At 41.6% G+C, this 26,717-nt stretch overlaps 1 protein-coding gene across 1 annotated transcript in view; it reads left to right on the top strand.

Annotated features, from left to right (window-relative positions):
• DNAH9 (dynein axonemal heavy chain 9) overlaps window positions 1-26,717 on the top strand; it is a 301,339-nt gene that overhangs the window by 189,498 nt on the left and 85,124 nt on the right. The window contains exons 46-49 of the mRNA XM_029211821.1: window positions 6,071-6,213; window positions 6,593-6,754; window positions 6,939-7,172; window positions 16,877-17,137. Coding sequence (XP_029067654.1) covers window positions 6,071-6,213; window positions 6,593-6,754; window positions 6,939-7,172; window positions 16,877-17,137 — 800 coding nt within the window. The remainder of the gene's footprint in view (window positions 1-6,070; window positions 6,214-6,592; window positions 6,755-6,938; window positions 7,173-16,876; window positions 17,138-26,717) is intronic.

The following is a 26,717-nucleotide window of genomic DNA, read 5'->3' as shown; positions in this document are numbered from 1 at the left end:
GTGGTCTATTGGAATAGTTGATAACCAACTGAGTCCCCTCTCTTGTAAAGCCATATGCCTCTCCATCTCTGAAACAGACTGTCCTTATTACATTTGGGCCAAATCTCCTCTTGGAATGTAAAACATGAAAAGATCCTCTCATCTTCCAGGTGCTTTAGGATTAGATGCAGGATTGACATGTTAGGGATCTGTACACATCACATGAGAATGTGGAGTCTGGAAATATTTGTAACAGTCTTGGCATTGGATTGTTCTCCTCCCATGAGCATCTAGAACTGGATTCCCTGATAGCCCATCTATGCTTTACACAAATTATGTTCTGGCCCAGTTTCCCTGAAAGGAAAAAAGACAAAGTGGCAAAAGAGATGTGGCAAAGATGGCAAAGACGACAAAAGAGAAGCCATTAAGCATGCATCAGACCTCCTAAGCATACTTTGTGGTCTCAGGGGATCTGTTTACCGCATGCGTCCCCAAACCATAAACCATGGAAATTTAAACCAGCACCTGGTTGCTTCCAGCTGCCACACAGAAATGCCCAGAGCGTAATGCAAAAAGATGCTTGAGTAACAGCTTTTCTTTTCTTCATGTGGTACTAAACTCTCACACAAGTTACTTGAGACTATGTCTCTGTGCATTCTCCTACATTACTAACCTCTCCCTCCCTCCTCTCCCTCATCACCTATGTCCAAGAGATAATCAGTTGCCACCAATTTGACCCCTAACTATTTCTGAACCCGCTCTTCTGTCATGACTGCCACTGACCTTTTCATCTTCTGCTTCAACAAATGCAGACACTTCTTTTTTTTTTATTTTATTGAAGTATAGCTGATTGACAGTGTTGTGTTAATTACTGCCATACAGCAAAGTGATCCAGTTATATATATTCTTTTTTATATATGTCCTTTTCCATTATGGTTTATCACAGGATGTTGAATATAGTTCTCTGTGCTATAGAATAGGACCTTGTTGTTTATCCATTCTACATATAAAAGCTTACATTGCAGACACTTCTTAACTCACCTCCCTACCTCTCAGGGAGGCCCACCCCCATCCATTCCCCTCACTGCTTCCAAAAAGGTCTATCAAAGTATAATTCCTTCATCAGCTCCTAAGTGAATGCACGATAAGCTGTTTTGTACAGAAAACAAACAAACAAACAAAAAAAACCCAGCTGCCTTGGACCTGCTTCCTTCCTTCCTCACTAGCTTACCTCCCCACTATGATCTAGTAATTCCCACCTCCTTGAAATAACACACTGGACTGCCTCCTGACACCCTTACTGGCTCGCGCCGTTCCTTTTGAACCTCATGCCCTTCTCCTTCTTTCTCTGGATTAACTTCTACCCATAGTACAAGACCTATCTTGGATGTTATCCCTCTGGGAAGTCTTCACTAACCCACTGTCACCGCGAGGAATGAGGCACATCCCTCTGTGTTTCTCTAACATGCAGTGGCTGCACACACCGCCATTGTACTGAAACGACCTTGGAAACTTATGAAAGGCAGAGACCGTGTTGTCTGTTGTTGGTTCATTTTTTGTTATGAAATAATCCAGAGGTACAAAAGATAAGGATTAAATACCTACTGCCCAGCTTAGGAAATAAAACAACACTGATATAATTATAACCCTCTGTAAAGACTGTGTTATTTTCACCATTTACATTGTCAGCACTGAACGCATCTCCTGGCCCATAATTAGCATTCAAGAGGTATTCGTTGAACCAAGGTGTGTAATATCATGAGAAAGATGTGTCATCTTACATATTAGATATTACTGTTGAACACGTGCTTTGAGAAAGTTTCCAGCCATGCAGAGAGAGGGCCAGGGGTCCTGAGATAGTCACCACACTCCCTGTTTCTTCTCCCTTGAGACCAGGGAAATGTTTCTGAAAAATGTTATTCCTGGGTGGGGTCAAAGCCCTTAAGCCATTGTGATGCTAACTGGTTCGTGCAGAATAACCCTCAGCTTTGCCTTTTTTATTACCAAGCTCCAACTAACGAAACCATCTTAAATTACCGCAAAGCACTGTGGCCTCTGAGAGCCCCAGACCACACAGAGAAGACGATGATGAGTCTGACTTGCAAAATATCAGGACATGATAAGGACTGCAAGAAGCCATTCTGCACTAGGCAGCAGAAATAGGGCTTCCCAACTTTAGGTCACAAGGGGAAACTCTTCAAATATTTAAATAGCCTCTGCCTCTGTTCACATCACAAAGTCCCCTCTGGCACTTCAGTCTCCTGCTTTCAGCATGACTACCTACATCGCACAGTAAGTGACGGGAATGTTGTCAGGAGAAATTGGAGGAACAAACCTGGAAATGCAAACTTTGCTCCCAATTCAGAAGTGATCGTCTTCCTAAGGGATCTTGGGAATTGTGTGACAAATATCCCCATCTTAAGAACTTAGAAAAAGGCTCTAGAAGGCCTGGATGTTTTCAATATCTTGGCACTTAAAGGTATCATATAAACTAGGGCGAGCACACTTTTTCTATAAAGGGTCAGAAAGTAAATATTTTCAGCTTTGCAGGCCATACAGCCTCTGTCACAACTACTCAGTTCTGTCATTGTATTGGACAAATAGCCATAGACAATATCTAAATGAATGAGTGTAGCTGTGACCAGTAAAACTTTATTTATGGACAACAAAATTTGAATGTCATGTAATTCTCATGTGTCATTAAATAGTATTATTTTAATTTTTTCAACCATTAAAAGTTGTAAAAACCATGCTTCGCTTGCAGGCAGAGATAGAGGGCCAGATTTAGCCTACAGATCATACTTTGCCTCCTCAAAGGACATAAATCCTACATATTTCAAAAAATAGAAAGGTGAAGAATGCAGACTCTATTATTACAAATATTCTAAGACCAAAGGGAATTCAGGTTCTCACTCTCTAACGTACTTATAGATGAGAAAATGCAGATTATCAGAGGGGCAAAGGAGAAGGGAATTCAGACCACTGCAGGCAGTCAGCCCCAGAAGTATGAGTATGGCTCACGTCAATTCCATTTGAGTATTTCTCTTTTTAAAACTTCCCTGAACTCCTTAACTCCCAACACATGCTAAATATCATTTCATTTTTCTAGCTGTTTTCTCTGACCCCCTATTTTTATCAAATAAGGCTAAAATGGATTCTTCCACTAGTAAGACCTTGATTTTGACAAGTTTATAGCACTGGGTATTTTGTGTGTATGCTATGAAATAATGAATGGAAATTAAATCAAGTTTGTCCAATTAAGGGAAGAAAGTAAATGATCATTTTCATGATAATTCATTTTTTTCATTTTTCCCATTTAAACAATTAAGTTTAATTAGTATAAAACTCTAACCCAACTCTTGGCTGGATTAGTGTTGTCAGACTGTGAAGGCCAGAAATCTGTTGGAAAGTTGAGTTTCCTCCAGATACAGTAGTTCAAGGAAGTGCAGCAGCTTCAGTGGTGAAAAGAATCACAATTCCCATCACTCAGGTTAGTTAGAGGCCATTTGCCAAACCACCCACCTTGGAGGACCTCACCCAAGTCCACAGGAAACAGAACAGGTAGTGGCTCCAGTGGCTTCTTCCCGCTCTAACATTTCTACGATGCTAACATTTCTTTGTTGGTTATGGAGGAAGGAAGAAGCACGCGGGTGTGCAGAACTTCAAAGGGGAGCTTGTATATGACTTCAGGTCCACGTAGCTTCAACACCTACCTAAAGCCTTGTCCTGGAAATAGGAAAGAGCTTTTCTGATAGCCATAGAATATCCTGGAGTGAACCACATTCATCTTTACCTCCTATCCAGTGTTCCAGGATTTAACTGCACCAGTGCTTCCTTCATTCTTACATCCCTTAAGCTCATTTCTCTTCTTGAGAAAACTTAATGCCATTCACTATCGGCCTCACAACCACCTTTATAGCTCCCAGTCTGTCTGCATTTCTTTGCAGTTTTCTTCATTCTTCCTTTCCAAGGCCAACTCTTCCATGTGAGCTAGGGGCCCACCAGCTGGTTCTTAATTCAGAATTTTGCTCTATTCTATCCCATCTTTCAATTTCTGACTCTCCCTCACAGTTTTCACATTCTCACCACCCACATTTACTTTTTCCTTTTATGTTTTTCTATATTTGTTTACAAAACATGTTGGGAAACAGAAAGCAATAAAACAAACACCCATGCAATTATGAACAATGTTGCAAAATAGAAACATCTGATGTGTGCAAGCAGAGTTGCTTTACAACAGGTGCCCAAAATGTAGATTGTTAAATTGTCTGGTATGTGCATTTCAAGTTTACTAAAAAGTGCCTGTTGCCCTCCCGTGTAGTTGTACAGATTTATTCTCTGCTTGAATACCTGTTTCCTCCTAACACTTGGTTTATCTGACATACCAGTTTTTGCCAAAGGATATAAAATGCAATCTCATTTTTGTCCTTTCCCTTCTTACCTGTGACACTAGAGCATCTTTTCAAGTGTTTATTGGCTATTCACCTTATATTAGTTGCCTTTTTATACAGTTTGCCCTTTTGCTCTTCGGTTCTTTCTTTTTCTTATGGATTTGTAAGAGTCCTTTGTATATTCTGGATACTAACCCTTTGTTCATCATGTAGGTCATAAATGTCTTTTTTGAAGTCTGTATCTGAATTTTGTCATGCTGATTTCGTTTAAATTTTGTAAAACTTAGTCTTTTTATGTTTCGTGCTTTTTGTGCTCTATTTCAGAAATTGTGTCCTATCCAACACCGTAAAAATAATCTTTTGTATTTTATCTATAAAATATTACTGTTTCATATTCATGTCTTTAATCCACCTGGAATGTATTTTTGCTTGGTATTCTAATTTTATTTTTTGATATTAGTATTGAATTATCCTAACATCACTTATTGATTTGTTCATCCTTTTTTAGCATACTGATTTTGAATATGAATTTCCTGTTTACATCTGGGTCCGTTTCTAGGTGTTTCACTCATTGTTCTATTTATTTACCCAAGTACCAATTTCACATTGTTTTAACTAACATAGCTTTATAAGGAGACTTGATATCTGATAGAACAAATCCTTTCTTCCCGTTCTTCACAGTATCATTGCCATTCCTTACCCTTTGCTCTTCCATATAAATTTTAGAATATGATTGTCAGGATTGAAAAAGAAACCCATTTGATTTTTGGGGGGGGGAATTGCATCTTTGTGATACTGGTAATACTGAGTCATCCACCCATGAGCAGAGTATTTCTCTCCATTTATTTTGGATTTTATTTATGCCCTTCAGTAATGTTATAGTTTTTACATCAAGATCTTGCACATCTTTTTATATATTTATTACTGCCTGTCTTATAGTTTTTGCTGGTATTCTAAATACCTTTTGCTGGTATTCTAAATAGCTGGTTATTCTAAATAATTTTTTTGCTGGTATTCTAAATAAAATAACTCTTTTTTTCGCTGAAGTACAAAAGTGCCATTTTATTTCCAATATTGATTTTGTATCCAGCAAGCTTGTTGTTTAACACACTTACGAGTTCTGATTGTTTATGTGTATATTCTCTTAGATTTCCTATTTAGAAAATCAGATTTTGATGATAATAGTTTTATTATTTCCTTAACTATCCATATAAATTTTATTTCTTTTCCTTGACTTGTTAGCTAGGACATTTGTATAATGTTGACTAGAAAACATAAATAGCAGTCATGCTTGTCTTGTTCTTAATTCAAAAGAGAATATTTTAGTATTTCACCGGTAAACAGATATGATGTTTGCTTTGGGTCTGCGGCAAATACCTATGATCTGGTTAAAAGAAATCTCAAACTAAATTTTCAGAAATTTTGTGCAGCTGTTTTGATGGTCGGTATCGTTTTACTTCTTTAATCCATTAATATAGTGAATTATTCTCATAGATTTTTCTAATATTTAACCATCCTTGCGTTTCCAAGATAAACTCTAATTGGTCATCATATATTTATTTTTATATATTTAGTTGAGATTTTTAAAGATTTTTTCCATTATATACTGCCTCATTAATACGCTAGTTTATCTAACTTTCAGAACTTTGCCAATCTGGTAAAAAATAATAATTAAGGATCTGTGCTCCGATTCTTCCCAGGAGAGATCCCAGATCTCTACTCTGACGATGAGGTTGAAAACATCATAAGCAATGTGAGGAACGAAGTCAAGACCCAAGGTCTTGTTGACAACAGAGAGAACTGCTGGAAGTTCTTTATAGAGCGGGTCCGACGACAACTGAAGGTACAAGGATTCTCTGCCTGGGGTAGACAGGACCAGAGGTGGCCCATGGGAGCCTCTATGGATATTTTGGACACAATAAGCTGTACTTATTGATTGTCTTGGGAGTGAGTGGTTAGGGTGCAAGGCCCTTCTCAGCCTGAGCACCTGTGCAAGGATGCCCTTCTCACATGCTTCAAGGGCAGTGGCCTCCCTCTTGCCTCCTGAAGTCCCAGCATTTCTAATCCCTTGGCTGGAAGGGCTGCCTAGCATTTACAGATTTTTGTCTCTGTTGATATGCTTCCCAATTTCCTGGGAAATGAAGAATCCAAGGCCATGTCTGTCTCTCTGTAAGTACATCTTGGATACCTTCTTGGTTCTCCCCACCCTTCTGCCTTCTCAGGTGACTCTCTGTTTCTCTCCGGTGGGGACCAAGCTGAGGGTCCGCAGCAGGAAGTTCCCCGCCATCGTGAACTGCACAGCCATCGACTGGTTCCATGAGTGGCCTCAGCAAGCCCTGGAGTCCGTCAGCTTCCGCTTCCTGCAGAACACGGAGGACATTGAGGTGAGAGGGCAAAGGAGACACCCCTCAAGCTCCTCTCCACCTCTGGGTACAAGGAACCCCACATCCGACAACTCCAGGTTGTTGGAGCACAGCTTTCCATGTGGTGAAGCAACAAACCGGGTGGGCAGTCACCTGCCATCTTCATGGCCAGATGACCTCTTTATTTCCTGCCCTTTGATTCTAGCCCACAGTCAAGCCATCGATTAGCAAGTTCATGGCTTTTGTCCACACAAGTGTCAACCACACCTCCCAGTCCTATTTGAGCAATGAGCAGCGCTACAACTACACAACCCCCAAATCATTCCTGGAGTTCATCAGACTCTACCAGAGCCTGCTGTGCAGGAACAGAAGGGAGCTCAAGTCCAAGATGGAGCGGCTGGAGAACAGGCTGCTGAAGCTCCACAGCACCTCCGCCCAGGTGAGCGACGTCCTTCCAGTCCTCCTGCCTTCGGGGGGCTCGAAGGTAGTGGGGGCGGCCCCTTTCCAGAGGACTGGAGGACCACAGTCACGGTCTGCAGACCACACACTGCTCTCCAGAGGCCCCGATGCCATCAGGACAGTGCCGGTGATACCCAAAAAGCTTTATCAGAGGTCCAGGTTCTTGCTGAACTCATCCAAAAGAGTTTGGGCAAGGTACACAAAACACAAAGGAAAACACACACACACACACTGAGGAGCAAAGAGAGCAAAGAAGCAGTTTATTCAGTGCAGAAGTGAAAGTTACACACTCAAGAGTTCGGGCATCCTCACAGTGAGGGGCCCGCCACAGGGGTTTTTTTGTTTTGTTTTGTTTTTTGCGGTACACGGGCCTCTCACTGTTGTGGCCTCTCCCGTTGCGGAGCACGGGTTCCAGACGCGCAGGCTCAGCGGCCATGGCTCACGGGCCCAGCCGCTCCGCGGCATGTGGGATCTTCCCGGACTGGGGCACGAACCCTCGTTCCCTGCATCGGCAGGCGGACTCTCAACCACTACGCCACCAGGGAAGCCCGCCACAGGGTTTTTTGATCCTCCTTTTATCCTATTTTTAGCCCTTTGAATGGGTGGGGTCTTTTTGATTTGGGATGGAATATTCATTGGGGGAGGGTTGAAGTGTGGCCTGGATGGCACCAGGTTGCATCAACTCCCGGTCCTGCCCATTCGTCTCCTGAAGCCACAATACATGCACTCTAAGAGCTGTTTTCCCTTAAATTCTACCTTACTAGTCAAGCGCCACACGTGAAAGGTCGTACAGAGTCATCAGCAACCTGTGCATTTTTATTGCGCATGGTCTGCAGTTTTCATGGTCAGAGTTTCTTGTTCGGATGCTACACAGCTTCTGTTTTAGATGCCATTCCTCCATGCATCATGGCCTTATTAAAAAGCAAAACAAGGAGGTGATATTGCCCTCTGCCTAAGGCCCGGCCCTGTCTTTCCTGCCTCACCAGAAGCCCAGCCGAGTTCTCCAGTGGAAGTGCACATCCCCAGCTGCAGTTTGGCGCTTCCTCTCACTGGTACAGGAATCCCCTGAATCTCCTCTTCTCTCTTTCTGTTTATCACCTCTTCCTTTTCCTCTACTTTCTTTTCCTCTCCAACACATAGTCCTTTCATCATCAAAACCCGAAGAGATGAATGGCTGGGAGAAATGGTTGCAGGGTTATACCAATTTTCTTATGTTTCTTGTGTCTTACAGTGTAATCTGTCAAAGAGCCATTGGAATCTAATTTCTTAAACAAATCCTGTCTCATATCATGCGTTCCCTCAAATGTTCCTAAGTGGTTGGCCATCAGAAGAAGGCCCCTGTTGTCTTGTCCTTGTTTTGTTTTTCTGCTTACTCTTCCAAATGGAACGAATCTATTTCAGTTAATTTACTGTCCTTCCCTTGAGAGCTGGGGACAGCTCTAGCGCCTTCTCTTCCCTGCTCATGCCCATCAAATATTGCTGGTTCCTCAATGGCCCCTTTTTGTGCTCTGCTTACCAGCCGCAGAGCTGGCCTCTCATTAAGGCAATGAAATTTCATGCATTTGCACAATTAAACTAAAATTGTAATCAATTTAATTCTTGGGCATCGCATGTTCCTCTAGATTTCTAAGCCTTTCATTTACTGTCATTTTCTCAGAGCTCTGCCTTTGGAATAGCTCTATTGAACTTCCTCCTTCTGATTTGCCCTTTCTCCCTACTTCAGTTTCTTGATTCATAGACGTAATGTATCTAAAGGATTTCAGTTCACTTAGTGGGATGCAATGAGCCCTTGCAATCTATACACATGGAATTTCTTCTGCTCGGGAAATTTTTCTTCTATTATCAGCTTTTGCTCATCTGGTCAGGCCTCTCCTCCAGGAGCAATGATGAACTAGATGGGTTCCTTGTGCTCCATATCTATTATCTGCTCCCTCATTGCTTTCCATCCCTTTGACCTTTTCCTCTACATTCTAGGAGAGCTTTTCAAGTTTATCCTCAACAATACTAATCTAATCGTGGGCAATATTGCTTCTGCGTCTTAGGCTTCCAGTGAAGACTTTAACTACACTATTACATTTTCGATATCCCCACAGACCTTCCTCATCTCATCCTTTTCCCTTTCCAACGTTGCTTTTTTATTTCAGCCTATTTTTCTGCAGCTATATCACAGAAACCATTCTACCGATGATGCCGAATAGCTTTTCTGATATCTTTTCTAGATCCAGTAATGGGTCATTTTCAGAGCTGCTTTGCTCATCATAGTCTTCTAGATGCTATTCCTTTCTTTGTCCTATATTCATATAAAGACATTTTTTTTCCTTTGTTTACCTCCTGGCATGGTGAGATCTGTTCAAACTCGATGTTTGTCAACAAATCGTATGTGACAATTATCTGTGATGCTACTCTCTTTCCATTAGTGTCATGACCAAACCCCCTTCTTAGAGCTACAGTTCAGAGCAGGTTGAGGTACATAGATCCCAGTCCAGGCCCTAGCAGCTTACCTGGTGCTCACCTTTGTCGGAGAAAGGTAGCATCTTCTTGCCCCAATCCCTTTCTTGTTCTCTCAATCTCTGAACGTCTAGAAAACAGCAAAAGATAGAATCCCAGAATGCAGTACTACCAGATTTATTTTTTACCATCTCTCAGCTCTTCCTCTTCCTGTCTACCCCAACCTACAGTGCCCTCAGAACATTCTGTATCCCCACCAGCCCCTGTTGTACCTCCTACCCATTTATCCTCTGAGAATTGCTGGTCAGTCTGTGCAAAGGACAATTGCTGGGGAGCAAACAATGGGAAGGGTGCTCTGACACTCACAGAGCAGTGTCCAGTATTCCGTCTTGTACAGACCCTGGGGCTTTGAGCAGACAATGAAGGGAGTCTGTTTTCCTGTTTTAGGCAATCTCTGTTTAACAAGGAGAAGCCCAGTTATACCGTGAGGTGAATCCAGCTCTATCTGCCACAGTCGGTGGAGAACCCTCCCGAGTCCTGGCATCAGTCTGTTTCTTCTCCTTCTATCTTCTCTACTTGAATGAATAATATGTCTATCTACCCAGCTCCCTACCCCGGCAACTGCAGTGTTATCTTAGACTCCGCCCCTTCCCTCACTTCCCACATTTCAGCGTTAATACATTCTATAAGTTTTCCAAGTATCTCTCAGAGGTACTCTTCTTGCTGTGTCCCCCATTTTAGACACTTCTTACCCAGATTATTTCGATAAACTGAACTCTCAAGTGTCTCCCCCATCCCAAGCCTGCTTCACCCACATCCTCTTGCATCACCTATCAGCCAAAATCGTTGAGGTCACCCTTGACTCTGCTCATGCCTCTGTTTCTCTCACCACCTACAGCCGGTCCATCAGAAAATCACTGTTGGCTCTGACTGCCAACATGCCCAGAATCCCACTGCACCTCCTACACTGCTACTATCCTGATCTGAGCCACTGACGTCTTTTACTTGGGTAGCTACGATACCATTTAACTAATTTGTCTGCGTCCACTTTTGCCCCCTGAATAGTCTGTCATCAGCTGAGCGGCCAGAGTGAAGGGATCAATTTAAAGCACAGGTATGTCACTTTTTTGCGTAAAACCCTGAGATGGCCCCTATTTCCCTCATTACAATGAGGCTCCTCCCCAGCCCTGCCCTGTTAGCTCTCAGACCTCATCTCCTACTGTCCCAACCCCACGGCATTCCTCTCGAACCTCACCCCTTCTTTGCTCTTTCCTCAGACACTTCAGGCCTTTGTACTGGCTGTTCCTCTCCCTGGGATGCTCTTCCCTCTAATATCCACTGAAGTCTTCCTCCCTCATCTCCTTCAAATGTCACCTTCTCAAAGAATCCTACCCGATGACCCCATTTTAAATTGCAACCCCACACCACTCCTGATCCCCTTATTCTACTCTACTTTATCTTTTCCCCGTAGGATTTGCCCCCTCTAACAAATTATGTAATTTACTTATTCATTATATTTATGTTTTGCTGCCTATCTCCATCTGTTGGATACAAGCTCTATAAGAACAGCACTACTATTTGAAGTTCCCCCCAAACTCCACAGCTTTCTCACATCTCTGTGTCTTTATATATGCCCCACCTTGTCAACTTGTCACTGTCAGGATCTAAAAATATGTGATAGCTCCCTGCCCAGAAGCCCTCTGTTTTGTTTGCTGATGTATCCCAAGTGCCTAAAACAGTGCATGGACAGAGCAGGCACTCAATAAATATTTGTTGAATGAATGAATGAATTAACTAATTAATAACATTCTACTTAGTCTCCCTGACTATATTCTGACAGCACTCTAGACCAGCACTATCCAATAGAAACACCCTGCAAGACATAGATGCAAATTTAAATTTTCTAGTAGCTGCATCGAAAAAAGTAAAAATGAAGTGAATTTTATTTTAATTATATATTTTAGTAGTATATAATTTTATCACATATTTTAGTAACATTTTATTTAACCCAGTATATCCAAAATATTATCATTTTAACATGTAATCAATGTAAAAAAAGTTGTTAATAAAATATTTTCCCTTTTTTTCTACAAGGCTTCAAAAACTCATTTGTATGATTACACTTACAGCGCATCTGAATTGGAACAAGCCACGTTTTAAGTGCTTGCAGTCTGGAATGCTGCCAGAATACAGTAAGAGAGACTAAGTAGAATGCTCCATTTTAAGCCACGTTTTAAGTGCTCATTAACCACACGTGGCTGGTGGCTGCCAAGCTAGACAGCACATCTTCAGACCAACCTCTCTCCTGCTCTTAGCGTGATCTTTGTTCAAACCACAAGTCTGAGTATTCTCTTCAGTAGGCCTTAATGATCTAGACATTGCAGTTCAGATTCTCTGAACTTTTCTGGAACTTTTTAAATTGCATATAGCTTCACTCTCCTCTTCCTCTTTTCTACTACCCTGAAGTCCAGCACTATTTGAAGTTCCTCCCAAACTCCACAGCTTGCTCACATCTCTGTGTCTTTATATATGCCCCACCTTGTCAACTTGTCACTGTCAGGATCTAAAAATATTTGATAGCTCCCTGCCCAGAAGCCCTCTCTAAGCTCTGAGCAGTATACATTTCCTTCTCTATTTTCTCTATGTTCCTTGAATTATTCATCCTTTTCTTAAAAATTGAAGTATGGTTGATTAACAATGTCATGAATTAATCCTTGAATTATGTTTCTTCTCTTGCGTATATCATGCCATACTGTTATCAGTTCTTCAAGGGCAGAAATCAGGGTTCAGTTGCACATAGAATGTGTTCTATAAATGGGTAGATGGGTAGATGATAGATGGATAGGCAAATAAACAAATGAACAGGTTCTAAAATCACCTACAAATTCAGAGAGTGGGTAGAGAATGGGTCTTTTGCAATTCTGTCACCTGATGTATATTCCAAACTTATTGATGGTTTTATAATGTTGATTCTTCTTGTAAAAATGGTATCTGGGGTGCCTAACTCTGATACAAACCCTTCATCTGGAATTATTCCTTTGGTAGAAAAGGACAGAAGTACAGCGCCATAAATCTTGGTATAAGGGTAATGACTTGAATTATATTCTACGGTATCCTTCTACCCAATTATGACAGCTTTTGGTGTACATAATCTGGTAGGAGTAGGCTAAATGGATCTCACAGCTCAGGCTCAGACAGACCCTGAATTTATTTAGCAATAATAGTAGTATTGGAAGTAGTAATAATGACAATAATTAACAATCGTATGGTAATTTAAAATTTAATAAACTTTAGACTTATAATTTCATGCTTGATTCAGCTGGTCAGAATATAACTTTATTTTTCCATAACTGAGTTTAACTTAGCTCTGGGTCCATCTTTTTTCCTTTAAGAGTAGAAATCTCTTAATTTTGCATTTCAGGTTGACTTGGTCACTTCAAGTTAAAAAGTCAGTCTTTGGAGGGCAGTCAGTTCCCTCTCGTGACACAGTCATAGCCCCCCACTGTGACTGGGGCCTCCCTTCCTCTCTCACTGGCGACCTCGCTTCTGTGTCTAACTCCAGTGTGTTCATGAGGAAGAAGGCCTGTTGGCCGGAAGAAGCATTCATAGATGGTGGCCCGTAGGCCACTACCAGTTCCCTGCAGATAGGATTTAATCCACAAATCTGTCTATCTGGAAACTTTTAAGTTCAGTTTATCTTGGGATTTAAAATAATCTCAGGCCACCTGAAGTTGACAGTTAATTTATGATGATGTATTTCTCAAGACCCTTTGGTTGCAAGTGAAAAAAAAAACTAACTTAAATTCACCCTACAAGAAAAAGAAAAAAGATGAAAAGATGGAAAATACAGCAGGGGAGGGAAGGAGAAAAGGAGAGAAAATTTTGAGATTGCATTAGATATTTATCAGGGCCCTTTCGATGGCAACTAACCAAAATCCAACTAATGTTGGTTTAGACAAGACAACAAAACAAAATTTTTAAAAGTGGATTGGGACTTCCCTGGCAGTCCAGTGGTTAGGACTCCACCTTCCAGTGCAGGGCGTGCAGGTTTGATCCCTGGTCAGGGAGCTAAGATCCCACATGCCTCACGGCCAAAAAACCATGAAACAGAAGCAATATTGTAATAAATTCAATAAAGACTTTAAAGATGGTCCACATCGAAAAAATCTTTTAAAAAATAAATAAAATTTAAAAATAAAAAACAAAAAAAAAGTGGATTGATTCATATAACTGAAAAGTGAGGGATAGAGTTTACTTTGGACAAGACTGGTGCTGCATATTCACTAGATGTCCCTGTTCAAGCGGGCAACCCCCAGATTAGTATTCTTTCTGCTTTGCTTCTTTACCAGTATTTTCAGCCAAGTTCCTGGGTTGGCACTGATTGACCTCTTTGGGTCATTGGTTTGCCCATAGTTGAACCAATCTCTGTAACTTGGATACTCTCATTGGCCAAGCCAGGATCCATGACGACCACCAAAGTCAGCTTCACCCAAAATACAAAGACTTGCGAAGGAAAGGTCTTCAAAGGAAAATCAAGCTATGTTACCAAAACATAGGGTTTTTTTAAATTATTATTATTAGGCAGGCAAACCTAACAGATATCTACTATAGATGGAAAACATCTCTATCTAAGAGGAAATCCTGCTTGAAGTCCAAATTCATATCAGAAAGCGTTGGGTGACTGTGTGGATTCTGAGTCAGGAAGGAAGATACCTCTAGGCCTCCTTCCACTCCTCAGTGGAGTGTTTTTGGCGACTGATTATCCTGGATTCCTCCTCCTTCTTCTGGAGCTCTGGGGGGAGGTCCTGAGAAGCTTGGCCTCTCTCCGTAACATCATGTACCTGGACCTCAAAGAAGGGAGGGTCTCTCACCACTATCCCGTCCTCACTGGACTCAGTCAGCATCCCCCCACCTGGCACATATGGTCAATAGTCATGGGGTCGGCAAGACTGAGAGAAAGGGTCTCATCAGCATTGGTGGCACTTTCCCTCTTAATCCTCCTATCCAGGCGTGGGAGCGTCTAAATAAGAAGAGACCCAGAATATGGCTCGAATGCTTTGAATAAGGGAAAAAAGGAAGACAAAAAATTTAAGTAACCTATTTCAATGTCCTGTTCTACTACATAAGAGCCATAAAATGACCCTGAGTTGTGCTTTCTCTGTAGCTTTGTGGGGAGCAGCCTACTTCTGACTGGTGGGACCCTCATGTCACTCCACGTCACAGCTTAAGAGCTATAAAGCTCCCATCCACAGTGCCGGTAATGTGAGCCTGAGGTCATAGCCAAATCTGCAATCCATAAAACAAACAACAATAACAACAACAAAAAACCCACTTCAATTTTCTCAAATCTCCCAAGATTTAAAAAGGAACAAAAAGTTACTGGTGTGTTTGCTGACTGGAGTGATTATGTGGTTCAATCATTTTGATTTACAATTGCGTCTTTGTCCTTGTAGAAATAACTCTGTGCAGCTGAACAACGGGAGGTGGAAATGGATTAACCTTCCAATGCGGGAACATAAGACGAGTTCTAGGGAGCAGGCCTTCATTTGAGGTTAATGCAAAGTCTCCAGTTTCTATGGATACACAAAATTAAAGAGCGTTCTTTTTTTCTTCTGCCTTCATTTGCTTTTCTTTCGATCTGCCATGAAAAGGGATTATCAGAAGCTTCTAAGCCTCCGTTTTATTTTTGTATCATAAAGCACTGGGATCTGTTTGACGCGTTCCACGAGCTCTGAAGTAATATTTGGTTGTTGCGTGAAATAGACTTCAGGAAAATGAGGGACGAGGGGTCATGCTGCAATGTGAAGTTTATGGGCCATATTGCAAGTACAATTGGCTTTTTTACTTTCCAGAAATAGATGAGTCTTCTCCTTGCACATGAAAAAGCCATGACTTAGGCCAATGATTCTCAAACCTAGGCAGGCATCAGATTCACCCAGAGGGCCTGTTAAAACACAGATCTCAGGGCCCCATTGCCAGAGTTTCCGATCCAGTAGGTCCAGAGTGGGCCTGAGAATTTACATTTCTAACAAGTACCCAGGTGATGCTGATGTTTCTGGTCCAAGGACCACATTCTGAGAACCATCACAGTCTACTGAACACATAGAAAACCATTCATCTCTCCCTAGCTGATCAGGGAAATAGAAGGTTTCCTGAGAGCCAACATCCCCATCACTTCATTACTGCCTCCAAATGCACATGAATATGGAGGCTGGGCAGGGAACCCAGGTGGTCAGGACCATCAGAATCCTTGCTGTCCCATTTCAACCTGGTCATCTATTTCTTGAAAAGATTGTGGAAATAGATGAAGACGAACCAAATGAGAACACTTAGAGGCTCTTTGTTCAGAGCCTGCTCTAGCAAGGGCGTCAGCCACCATTGTTCGCACTTTGGCAGAGACACAAAGGCAGGCAGAGGAGCGGGAAAGCTTGATAATGGGAAGAAGGGAACGTTCCTGGATGAAGGCTGTTGGCCCTTGGAAGCTGGAGGAGGGCTGACTGGGAGCAGGGCACCCTGTGTGATTGGTTAGGGGTGTGTGTTTGAATTTCTCTCATTGGTCCTACGTTGGAAGCAGGGACAAAATTAAGAAAGTTGTCAGTTATTAATCAAGTCCTGGCCATCTGGGGCTGATTGTTACAGAGGTTGTTGTCTGTCTTCCTGGACTGTTACTTGGACAGTAATCTGACTTCCTACAAGTATGACCTATAGCAGGCTGGCTTCCTGAGCTGGTTATTGTAGATAATGGGCTGGTTTCCTGGGCTGGTTCTACTTTTATGGTCTGGTCACTGTCTGTTCATATATTCCATCTTTCAGGATGCACAGTGGACACTCATTTTTATAGTTTGCTAAATGCTTGGTGTGTTCCACATTGGCCAATTTCAATTAAAGAATGCCTGGTTTTTATTAAGGGCCTACTATGTGCAAAGTGTTATGTTAGGCATGTGAGGTTTTGTAAGATATAGGCACCAATGTCAGTGAGAAGCAGCCTATGTCATTTGGGCATCAAGGAGAAAGAAAGGTCAGGGCATGTGTTGCTTAGAATCTTCCACCACATTTACTGCAGAGGGGAGAGGAAGAGGGAGTCCAGGGTTCCTTTTCTTTCCCAGGTCAGGGAGCTTGGTCCCAGCTGAGATCTCAGCTTTTCACCTTTGCATCAGGAGTCGGCATTCTTCTCTGCTCTGCAGGGTCAGACCCCCACAGTCATGTCCGAATAAACCTGCTGCTTCTCTGCTGCAGGTGGATGATCTGAAAGCCAAGCTGGCTGCCCAGGAAGTGGAACTGAAACAGAAGAATGCAGATGCAGACAAGCTGATTCAGGTGGTGGGCGTAGAGACAGACAAGGCGAGCAGAGAGAAAGCCATCGCAGACAAGGAGGCGCAGAAGGTGGCCCTCCTCACGCTAGAGGTGAAGCAGAAGCAGGAGGACTGCGAGGAAGACCTGGCCAAGGCAGAGCCAGCGCTCACGGCGGCCCAGGCAGCCCTCAGCACCCTCAGCAAGGTAGGAGCCACGTCTGCGTGCTTGCCTATCCCTCGGGGGAGGAGCAGACTCTCCTGTGACCCAAAGACAACCTGCTACCCTCCTGTTCCAAAGAGACACAAAGGCAAAGTCGGGAGGGCTTGGCTGGGACCAGCTGTCACTGGTTTATTCATTAAGCAAATAAACATTTATTTAAGCTGACTGTATGTCAGGATCCACGAGCTACCAATGAAATCCAAGAGACGTGAGTGTGAGAATCAGTCAGGACAGGAGAGGCCAACTGGTCCAGCCTCCTCGCTTCACTGATGAGAAAGCCAGGGCCCAGAGAACTGACTTGCCCAGAGTCACAAACCTCAATGTTAGAGCCAGGCTTGAACTCACATCTTCAAAATCCAAGCCCAGAGATCTTCCAGCTATGCAGTCCATGGTCATTTTACCCATTATGTACTATAGGACACATGAGCCTTTTAGGACCCTATGAAAATATTTAAGATATGAGACTAAAAAGATGTTGTCTCCAAAATATGAGAAAAAAATTCTACAAAATCAAACTTAGCAAGTATTCAGGTGTCAACAGCATGCAATTGTGTGTCAACTAAATTCAACTCATATACATGACCTTTTGGTGGAACAACCATGACTCTTGAGATGCATTCATAGGCAGTTTTATTCTGGTTCCCTTTAAATGTATTCTATGTGTTGGGAGGAGCATGTGGTTACTACTACTTCCTTTTATAGTTTTCACAATTAACCTTCTTTCCTATTTGGATGACCATGGCTGAAGGGGTAAGGGAGGAAGGCGGAAAAGGGGGCAGACAGACTCATGTCACCAGGAGTTGGCATCAGAGAGGAACTGAAAAGCTGACCATTTATCGGGATGCTCACATCAGCTCTTTGGAGACCCTCCGCCAGTCACAGGGATCTTTCCCTGCAGGTTGCTTTCTCCTCCTTCTCCTGAGGGTCTAGCTATTCACTTGCCCATCACGTGGATGACTTACTTGGTCAAGGTCTAAGACAGCCTAAGCGAGGTGTGCCGTGCCAGCAGGTCACCTCTGCTCCTCGGGAGACACCTGAGCCTCCTTTCTCCAGACAGGCTCTGAGATCATTGGCCACCCGTGCAGTAAATTACCCTAGTTCTACTGTCAGGGGACTAGCCTGGTATTCTCATCCTGTAGATTTCTGGGGTGTAGGTTAGATCCCAGTCCACTGTGTGACTCAAATTGTGCAGGAAGCGTTTAAGCTCTCTGAGTGGTCTCCTTAAAGCCCCCTTCTCTCCAGACTTGATGTGAAGTGCAAATGCCCCCCATCCTCTCTTAAAGGCAGAGTGGGTGGGACTCAGAAGCAGTTCTCACTAAACATTCTCTCTTAATCTTCGATCTCCTGACTCCTTTATACCCTCAGTGCAAGTGAAAGGTTCAAGAGTCAAAACACTGTGATCTATTGAAACCTTCTTTTATTAGTTCTGTGTAGCCAACTCACACCTCACTTTGGAAAGAAGCATCTCTTGACATAGGGCCTCAGAAAATCTGAGATTGAAATGGGGACATTGTAAAATCCTGTGACGTATACTTATGTATAAAATGTATTTAATGTGAGATTAAATACTAAATGCATCTTAGTATTTTTTTATGATGTGGGGTGAAAAGTCCCTAAAAGGAAGGACCTAGAAAGGCCTTAAGTGGGCCTCTACCCTAGAGAACACAAGATTCCTCCAGGAAAGTTTTGGGTATCATCAGGTGGACAGGGAATCAGAGGTGTAGCCCAATTATGCTACCACTTCTCAGCCTGAACCTGTTAATACAGCCGGGTCTGGGTCTCCCTGACCCCCCAGTAGCATCATCTCAACCGCCAGGCCTTTGATTAGACATCACTTCACTGCCGCAACCTAGGATTCCCTCTCCTTTCATCTCACTCTGTCTAAATACGACCCATATTTCAAAATCAAACTTACATTCGAGATCAGTCTCTCCCTTTTCTGATTTCCAGAGCACAAAAGAGAGACCACTTTATTTATTCACCCTCTTGTAAGTGCTCATTGATCATTTCTTGCCAAGAAGACTGATGTCTTTCATAAGATCTTTTGACACAGGGATTATATTTTCTAAGATGAGCTGAGTCCAAATCCTGGCTGAACTATTCACTGCGTGTGGCTCTAGGAATGATTTTTTCTTCTCTGAGCATCCGTTTCCTCACCTGTAAAATGGAGGTAATAGTAATATAGTCCCCATCAGGTTGTTATAAGGATTCAATGAGATAAGGTATGAAAAGTAGCTAACAGATGGCAGCCATTCAATAAACGTTTGTTGTGGTTGATGATGTCATTATAACAGTGTTACCTCGTCTGTTTCCACAACGCTGGAAACAGCAAAAGCCCATAAATACCCTTGGTTAATTTGTTGGCTGATTAGTTAGTTGATCATTGTTGGTAGAAATAATCACATAGAGATGTAACTCATGGAAGTAATGGGATAGAATTCTGAAAATAGCACTGGATTTGAAGTCTAGATATCTCTGCCACAAAGGGAGTAAAACTCATTTTTAATGAGTGCCTACAATGTACCAGGCAACATGATAGGTGCTTTCTTCTAACTGGCTGTGGAGCCTGGCACTAGTCACTGAACTTCTTAATCCCTCACTTTCTTTTCTCTGTTACAAAGAAAGGGGCAAATAGGAATTAATGGGCTCTTTCTCTCACACTCTCATCCAATCTATTAGCAAGTTCTATCCATTCTACTTTCAGAATATATCTAGAATTCAAATGCTTTATATCATCTCTACTGCTGTCACCCTGGTCCAAGCCACCATCGTATCTTCATTGGACTATTGCAATAGCCTCTCACTTGGCCTCGCTGTTTACAGCCTTGCTCCAGTGCTGTCTTTGCCCACTGTAGCTGTCTGAGTGACCTTTTTAAGACAACAGTTTGACCACATCATCCCTCTGTCCAGAACCTTCCATTGGCTTCCCATCATATTCAAGATTAATTGACATAGGTGTATGGGTTTATTTCTGGGCTCTCTATTCTGTTCTATTGATCCATATGTCTGTTTTTGTGCCAATACCATGCTCTTTTGATTACTATAGCTTTGTAGTATTGTCTAAAGTCTGGGAGGGTTATGCCTCCTGCTTTGTTCTTTTTCTTTGGGAAAAGAATTGCTTGGGCAATTCTGGGTCTCTTATGGTTCCATATAAATTTTAGGATCCATCATATTCAGAATAAAATCCAAAGTTGCCACCATGGCCTGCAAGGCCCTACATGATTTTGCCTGGTTCATCTCTTCTACTATACAGTCTACACCCCAGTCACTTCTCTTCCAGTTGTCACTCCAGTCCACCCACACTGACCTTCTCACTGTATCTGAAACACTTCCAGCACAATATCAGCCCAGGCCCTTTGAACGAGAAATTGCTTCTGTGTGGAATGTCTTCTCCCAAGTATCTCCATGGTTACCTCCTCTTTCGGATATTTGCCTAGAAGTTTACCTTATAAGGAAACAAACAATGAAAGTATTTATTAATTTCAGAAAAAAATTAAAGGTATGCAAACAAGAAAATATAACCCAAGGTAACCAATGTTTATAATCGTAGTCATGTATATACTGAATTTGAACTAAAATTTTGATGTGACCATAATGGGGGGAGGACCTTAGGGGAGAAAAGAGGGCAATAAAAATAAATAGTCACACTCTACAATAGGAAGTCTTTCAAGAGCATCTAAAATGAAGTACATAGCAGCATCAGTGTATCCATTATCAATAATGCATGAAATCTAAAAGGAATGATGGAAGAATTTGTAAGCGGTGGCTTCTGGAGAGCTGGAGTTGGGGGGAGTGGGCATGTGTTTTGTTCTCAGCCTAGTAGCTCTGAACTGTGTGTGGACTCCATTAACAGAAATGAAAGTTTAAAATTTTCACTGGCTGGAGAGCACCTAAAAGGGCATAGCTAACCACCTGGCCAGGTAGGAACTAGGGAAGAGAAACCCTGTGACACAAGGGCCACAAGGATGAGTGTTTCACTAGATGGACCAGGAGGTAGAAAAGCCCATCCCAGAAAGGAACAATGTCTGTAAGACACAGGTGCATGAAAGGGTGTGGTGTGTCTGAGCCGAAGGTGCACAGGCGACATGCAGATGAGTCTCTAAAGGTGGCTCGAGCACGATCAATAACAGCCCATGGCATCACTAAGAAGTTTAACTGTGGACCAGTGTTTACAATCTGCAGGATACAACTGATTCATGGGTCTCAAACAGCATTTTTTAACTTGAGGTATAATTGACATATAACATTATACGAGTTTCAATTGTACAACATATTGATTCGATACATACAAATGTATTGCAAAACGATCAGCACAGTAAGCCTGGTTAGCATCCATCACCACGCATGGTTACAATTTTTTTCTTGTTTTTTGTTTTTAAGATTTACTCTCTTAGCAGCTTTCAAATACACAATACAGTGTTATTAACTGTACACACTGTACCTTACATCCCTAGGATTCTTTCTTTTATAGCAAGAAGTTTGTACCTTTTGAACTGCCTTCACCCGTTTCTCCCAGCTGCCCACACCCCCGCCCCGCCTGATGAAGCAGAACGGATCAGACTGTACTGCATGTGACAGGGGAGATATTGCTTCATGTACACAAGGACCCCTCAAGTAGCCTCAAATTTTTCTGCGTTCACAGCACTCTGGTATTTAAGGACCACATCCTTATTTTCTCATCATTTTCAAAGTTAACAATAAATCTTTAGTTAATACATAAATCAGAGCATGGTAGTAAGTCTCTGTACATTTTAAGTCTCTGCTTTGGCAGTTTTATTTCACTTTTATAGCTAAACTGAAATAAATCCAGTATAACTTTTCCTGCCTTAGTTGAAGAATGGTTTTGCTTACAATTTCATGGCCTTTTTTTGTCTTCTTACAGAATTACTTGGAATTTTCTATTTATTTCCTATGGATTTTTTACAGTAAACTTCTGTGGGGTTTTTTGCGGTACGCGGGCCTCTCACCGTTGTGGCCTCTCCCGTTGCGGAGCACAGGCTCTGGACGCGCAGGCCCAGCGGCCATGGCTCACAGGCCCAGCCACTCCGCGGCATGTGGGATCTTCCCGGACCAGGGCACAAACCCGTGTCCCCTGCATCAGCAGGCAGACTCTCAACCACTGCGCCACCAGGGAAGCCCGTAAACTTATTTTTTATTATACAAATAACATATAATGGCATTTTTGGTGTTACGAATAATTCAAATAGTATAGAATATATAGGGTAAAATATAAAGTCACCCTTCTTTCCACTCCAGCCCCAGTCCTCTCCCAAAAGAAAACTGCTGGAAGAATTTGAGCTGTATCTAGTCCAGCAATTTTTCTGTGTATTTATATTTGTACAAATGCACATATAAAATATGTCATATTTTAAATACAAATGGATAATGGAAACTTACTTTTCTTCGTGAAACAAGACTATTTCATGCCAGTACATACATTGAATCTTGTTGATTTAATGCTTTGTAGTATTCTAGGCTATAGTCGTACTCTATTTCATTTAGCCATGTATCTACTGTTGAGTGTTTAGTTAGTTTCTCTCTTTTCTCCAATACAAATATCCTTGTGCGTACGTCTTTACTACATATGTGCAAATATTTCTCTGAGCCAAATTAGAAGTACAATTGTTTGGTCAAACAGCATGGCAGGCTGAATCATGCCTTCTCCGCCCCCAAAGATACTCACGTCCTAACCTCTGGAACCTGTGAATTTTACTTTGTATGGTGATGGTGACTCTGTAGGTGTGATTAAGTCAAGGATCTTGCAGTGGGGAGATTACCCTGGGTTATCCAGTGGGTCCTAAATGCCATCACAAGGGTCCATAGAAGAGGGAGACAAGAAGGTCGGAAGAAGAAGGTGGTGATGTGGTAACAAGAGCAGGGGGTGGACACAGCTGATGTGCTGTGGGGCCTTGAGCCAAGCAATGCGGCCGACCTCTAGAAGTGGGAGCAGCAAGGAACAGTCTCCCCTTCAGCCTCCAGAAGGGACCAGCCCTTCTAGCATCTTCAGCTTAGGACCCCTCACCTCCAGAACTGTAAGATAATCAATTCATGTTGTTTTAAGTCACTACGTTTGTGGTAATTTGTTACAGAAGCAATAGGAAACTCATATAAACAATATTCTCTTTTTTTATATAAGTAATGCTAAATTTCTGTCCAAAATAGCTCTTCTCTTTTATAGTTATAAACACTGCTTTCCCCACACCTTTGCCAATCTTAGATATTTTCAATTATCCTAATTTTTCTCAACAGGAGAGCAAAAAATTTTTCATTTAAAACAATTGTAAATGGTTTGATTCTAATAAGCCTGGGCAACTTTTCAAATATTTAGATTTCTTCCTTTGTCCATTATTTGTTCAGATTCTTTGTCCATTTTCTTATGAGATAATTTCCCTTTTCTACATTGATTTATAGGGTTTTAAAATAAATTTTTACTATATGTCTTGGTATATATATTGTAAATATTTCTCCCTTTCATTTGACTTTTTAACTTAATATTAACAAGTTATATAAAAAGTAGATTTTATAATCAAATGATTTTGAGAATTCTAGGGTTACAGAGTTTAACAGACTTCTTTCATACAGGACTTTTTAAGGCCTTGATTATGTGATAAGCTTGATACTAAAAGTGATAGAGATAGCACAAGAAAATAAAACAGATTAATCGAATTTATGAATAGTGATATAAGACATCCATATGAAATGCTAGTAATTCAAATCCAGCAATTTATTCAAACAACAATATGCTACCAACTGATAAGTTTCCCTTATATAATACTACCCTGTAAACATACTCAATCATAGGTCAAAGAAGAAAAGCTCTGTAGTCATTTTGAGAGATGTCAGAATGGTGCTTAACACACTTCAACATCCATTCCTATTAAAACTCTTCGTAAAGTAGGAAAAAAAGGATATTTGGATATTTTGCTAACACAAAGCAATCAATCTCAGTCCGAGAGCAAAACATCCTGTCTGATGGTAGAGCATTAGCGGAATTCCCATTAACATAGAAAAAGCACTATAATGACCCCCTTCGCTGCTATTATAAAACAGTTGTCCTAAACTTTCTAGCCATGCAATAATAAATGAAAAATGGTAACATGTAAATGCTGTAAAGTACCAGACAAATGTATTATTATTCATAGATGTCATAAAAATGTAATAAAACAAATAAAAGGGAAGACTTAAGGGCCCATTACAAAATTTAATAGTTTCCCTAATATCAGCAGTAGCCAGTTAGAAAATATAATATTTTCAAGATAACAGCCAAGAGACATGGTACAAATAAACATAAACAAATTTATTGAAACTATGTGAAGAAAACTACACATCTTTGTTGAGTAATATAAAATATAAATAGGCAAATAGATGTACCAAGTTTGTGTAAGGGCAGGTTTAATATTATAAGGATGTCACTATTCCTCAAATAATTTACAAGTTAAGTGTAAGTCTAATTTAATTCCAGTGTGATTTTTGGCTTATTTATTTCTAATGTCACTAAAAGTTCATATCATTTAAACAGCTATTAAAAATTTAACAACCTAAATGCCCAACAATATGGGGTTGGCTAAATAAATTATGGACCATCTAAATGAGAGAAAATTGTACATACTTTATTTAAAATCATGTTTTGCAAAAATAATTCATGACACGAAAAAGTTTAAGATACAGTTTTCAGTGAAAGCCAGGTTTGAAAAAATAGTGTAAACAATGATTGATATATGTATATGTGTGTGTACATATATGTATATGTATATATAAATGAATGAGCCAGATATATACCACATTCATATATGTTCACGCATCTTTCTTTTCTGTGTTCCTCTGTTAGTCTATCTGTTAAGTACATATAATGAAACACACCAGCACATAACTAATGTTTATCTCTAGGTAGTAAAATCAGGAGTGATTCTGGCTTTCATCTTCATCTTTGCTAAGTATTTCACAATAAATATTTATTCTTTTAATAAAAGGACAAAATAGTGTTACCTTGTAAACCAGTGAACAGTAAGAAACAAACTGTAAAAGAACTAGAAAAATTATTATAAGGTAAGGTCAATTTTCATATGTATATGAAAGATGCTTCTAAGCATAAAAACAAAGGATGATAGCAGATATCATCTGGAAAAGGATTATTCAATTGGGCTACATAAAAACTAAATTTCTACGTGTCACAGAATATCATAAACAAGTTTTTTAATTGAAAAGAAAAGAGTTAGCATCTTCATATATATGTGAAGAGCTCTTATAAATCGTGCTGGAATGTGGCATTTGTGCCTGCCCCCGCCTGCACATTTACTCTCTGCCCTTCCCCAACGTGCAATGGCAGTTTCTCTCAGGCTTTCCCAGGTCTCCCTCCCTAGCCAAAGTGGCACCATCATTCCTCAAGAAACCACTATCGCATTAGCCCTGTTTTGTTTTTTTTTTCAGAGCACTTCTCACTATCCAATATATCAAAGGTTGGCCTCTTTTTCTGCCCACCTCTCCCACATGCATGAGCAAAAGGACTTTGCCTTTCTTATTCACCGCTGTATCCCCATTTGCCAAATGAATGACTGTGCAGACACATTTATTCACTCAGCAGAGACTCCCTGACTACACTCCATGCCAGGCAGTGTTCTGGGTGCCTGTGGTGCACCCATGAACGAAGATACTGCCTCTATGAAGAGTCTATTCTAGAACAGGGGACGGGTGAGAGACAAGCAGCGTAATGAAAACGTACTTTATACAATACATTAGAATGTGACAGATTCTGCAGCAAAAAGAAAACCGTAGAGCAGAATCAGGGGGAGCTCTGGGGCCAGGGCAGCTGGGGAAGGGATTGAGGAGGTGGGAGGTTTCAGTATTAAAGAAGGTGATGGGTGTGGGCCTCCTTGAGAGGGAGAAGTTTTTACTTGGAAAGGAGCGAATTCATCAGGCAGGTACCTGGGAAGAGCAGGCAAGGCCAAGGCATCAGCTAGAACAAGAGACCTAAGGCAGGGAGGGGAGTGTGCCTGATGCCGGCTCATCCAAAACCACATCTGCCTTCTTCTGAGAAATGTCTCCTGCATCCTGTGTTCCAGTTAGCAGTGCCACATCACCTGCCCCACGATGACTGGTGACAGGAGCCCCACCTCACTGAACAAGATCATTTCCCAGGACCTTTTAATTTTGACTTGCGTTGGAGGAAAAAAATCTTCCTCCCTTCTAGTTGCAAAGCAATGGATGTGAGCCTGGAGCTGCGGCACCCCTTCCTCTCATTTGATCGCTCAACACACGTGTTGATGATGAGCACCTACTGTGTGCCAGTCTCTGTTCTAGGCACTGGGGCTGCAGTGGTTAACGAGAGAGATGAGGTCCCTGTTCGCATGAAGGAGAGGAGTATAGTAATTCCAGAAGGAAACAGTGGTAACCTTTTCCGATTGCCCTCCGTTCTATGCAGATCACCAGGGTGCTCAGATAGGCAGTGACTAGGAAGAGGAGGTTGGCGGGGAGGGTCTTTCTGCGTGGGAGGACTTCTGAACTGAGATCTGGATGGATGAGAAGGGGTCAGCCAGGCAAGTGGCATAGGAAGGAGGGTAGCAGGCAG

This window comes from Monodon monoceros, unplaced genomic scaffold (assembly GCF_005190385.1).
Source record: "Monodon monoceros isolate NGI ecotype Baffin Bay Population unplaced genomic scaffold, NGI_Narwhal_1 Super_Scaffold_9, whole genome shotgun sequence".
NCBI lineage: Eukaryota > Metazoa > Chordata > Mammalia > Artiodactyla > Monodontidae > Monodon > Monodon monoceros.
Note: the sequence above shows the minus strand (reverse complement) of the source record. Positions and strands in the feature narration are given on the sequence as shown.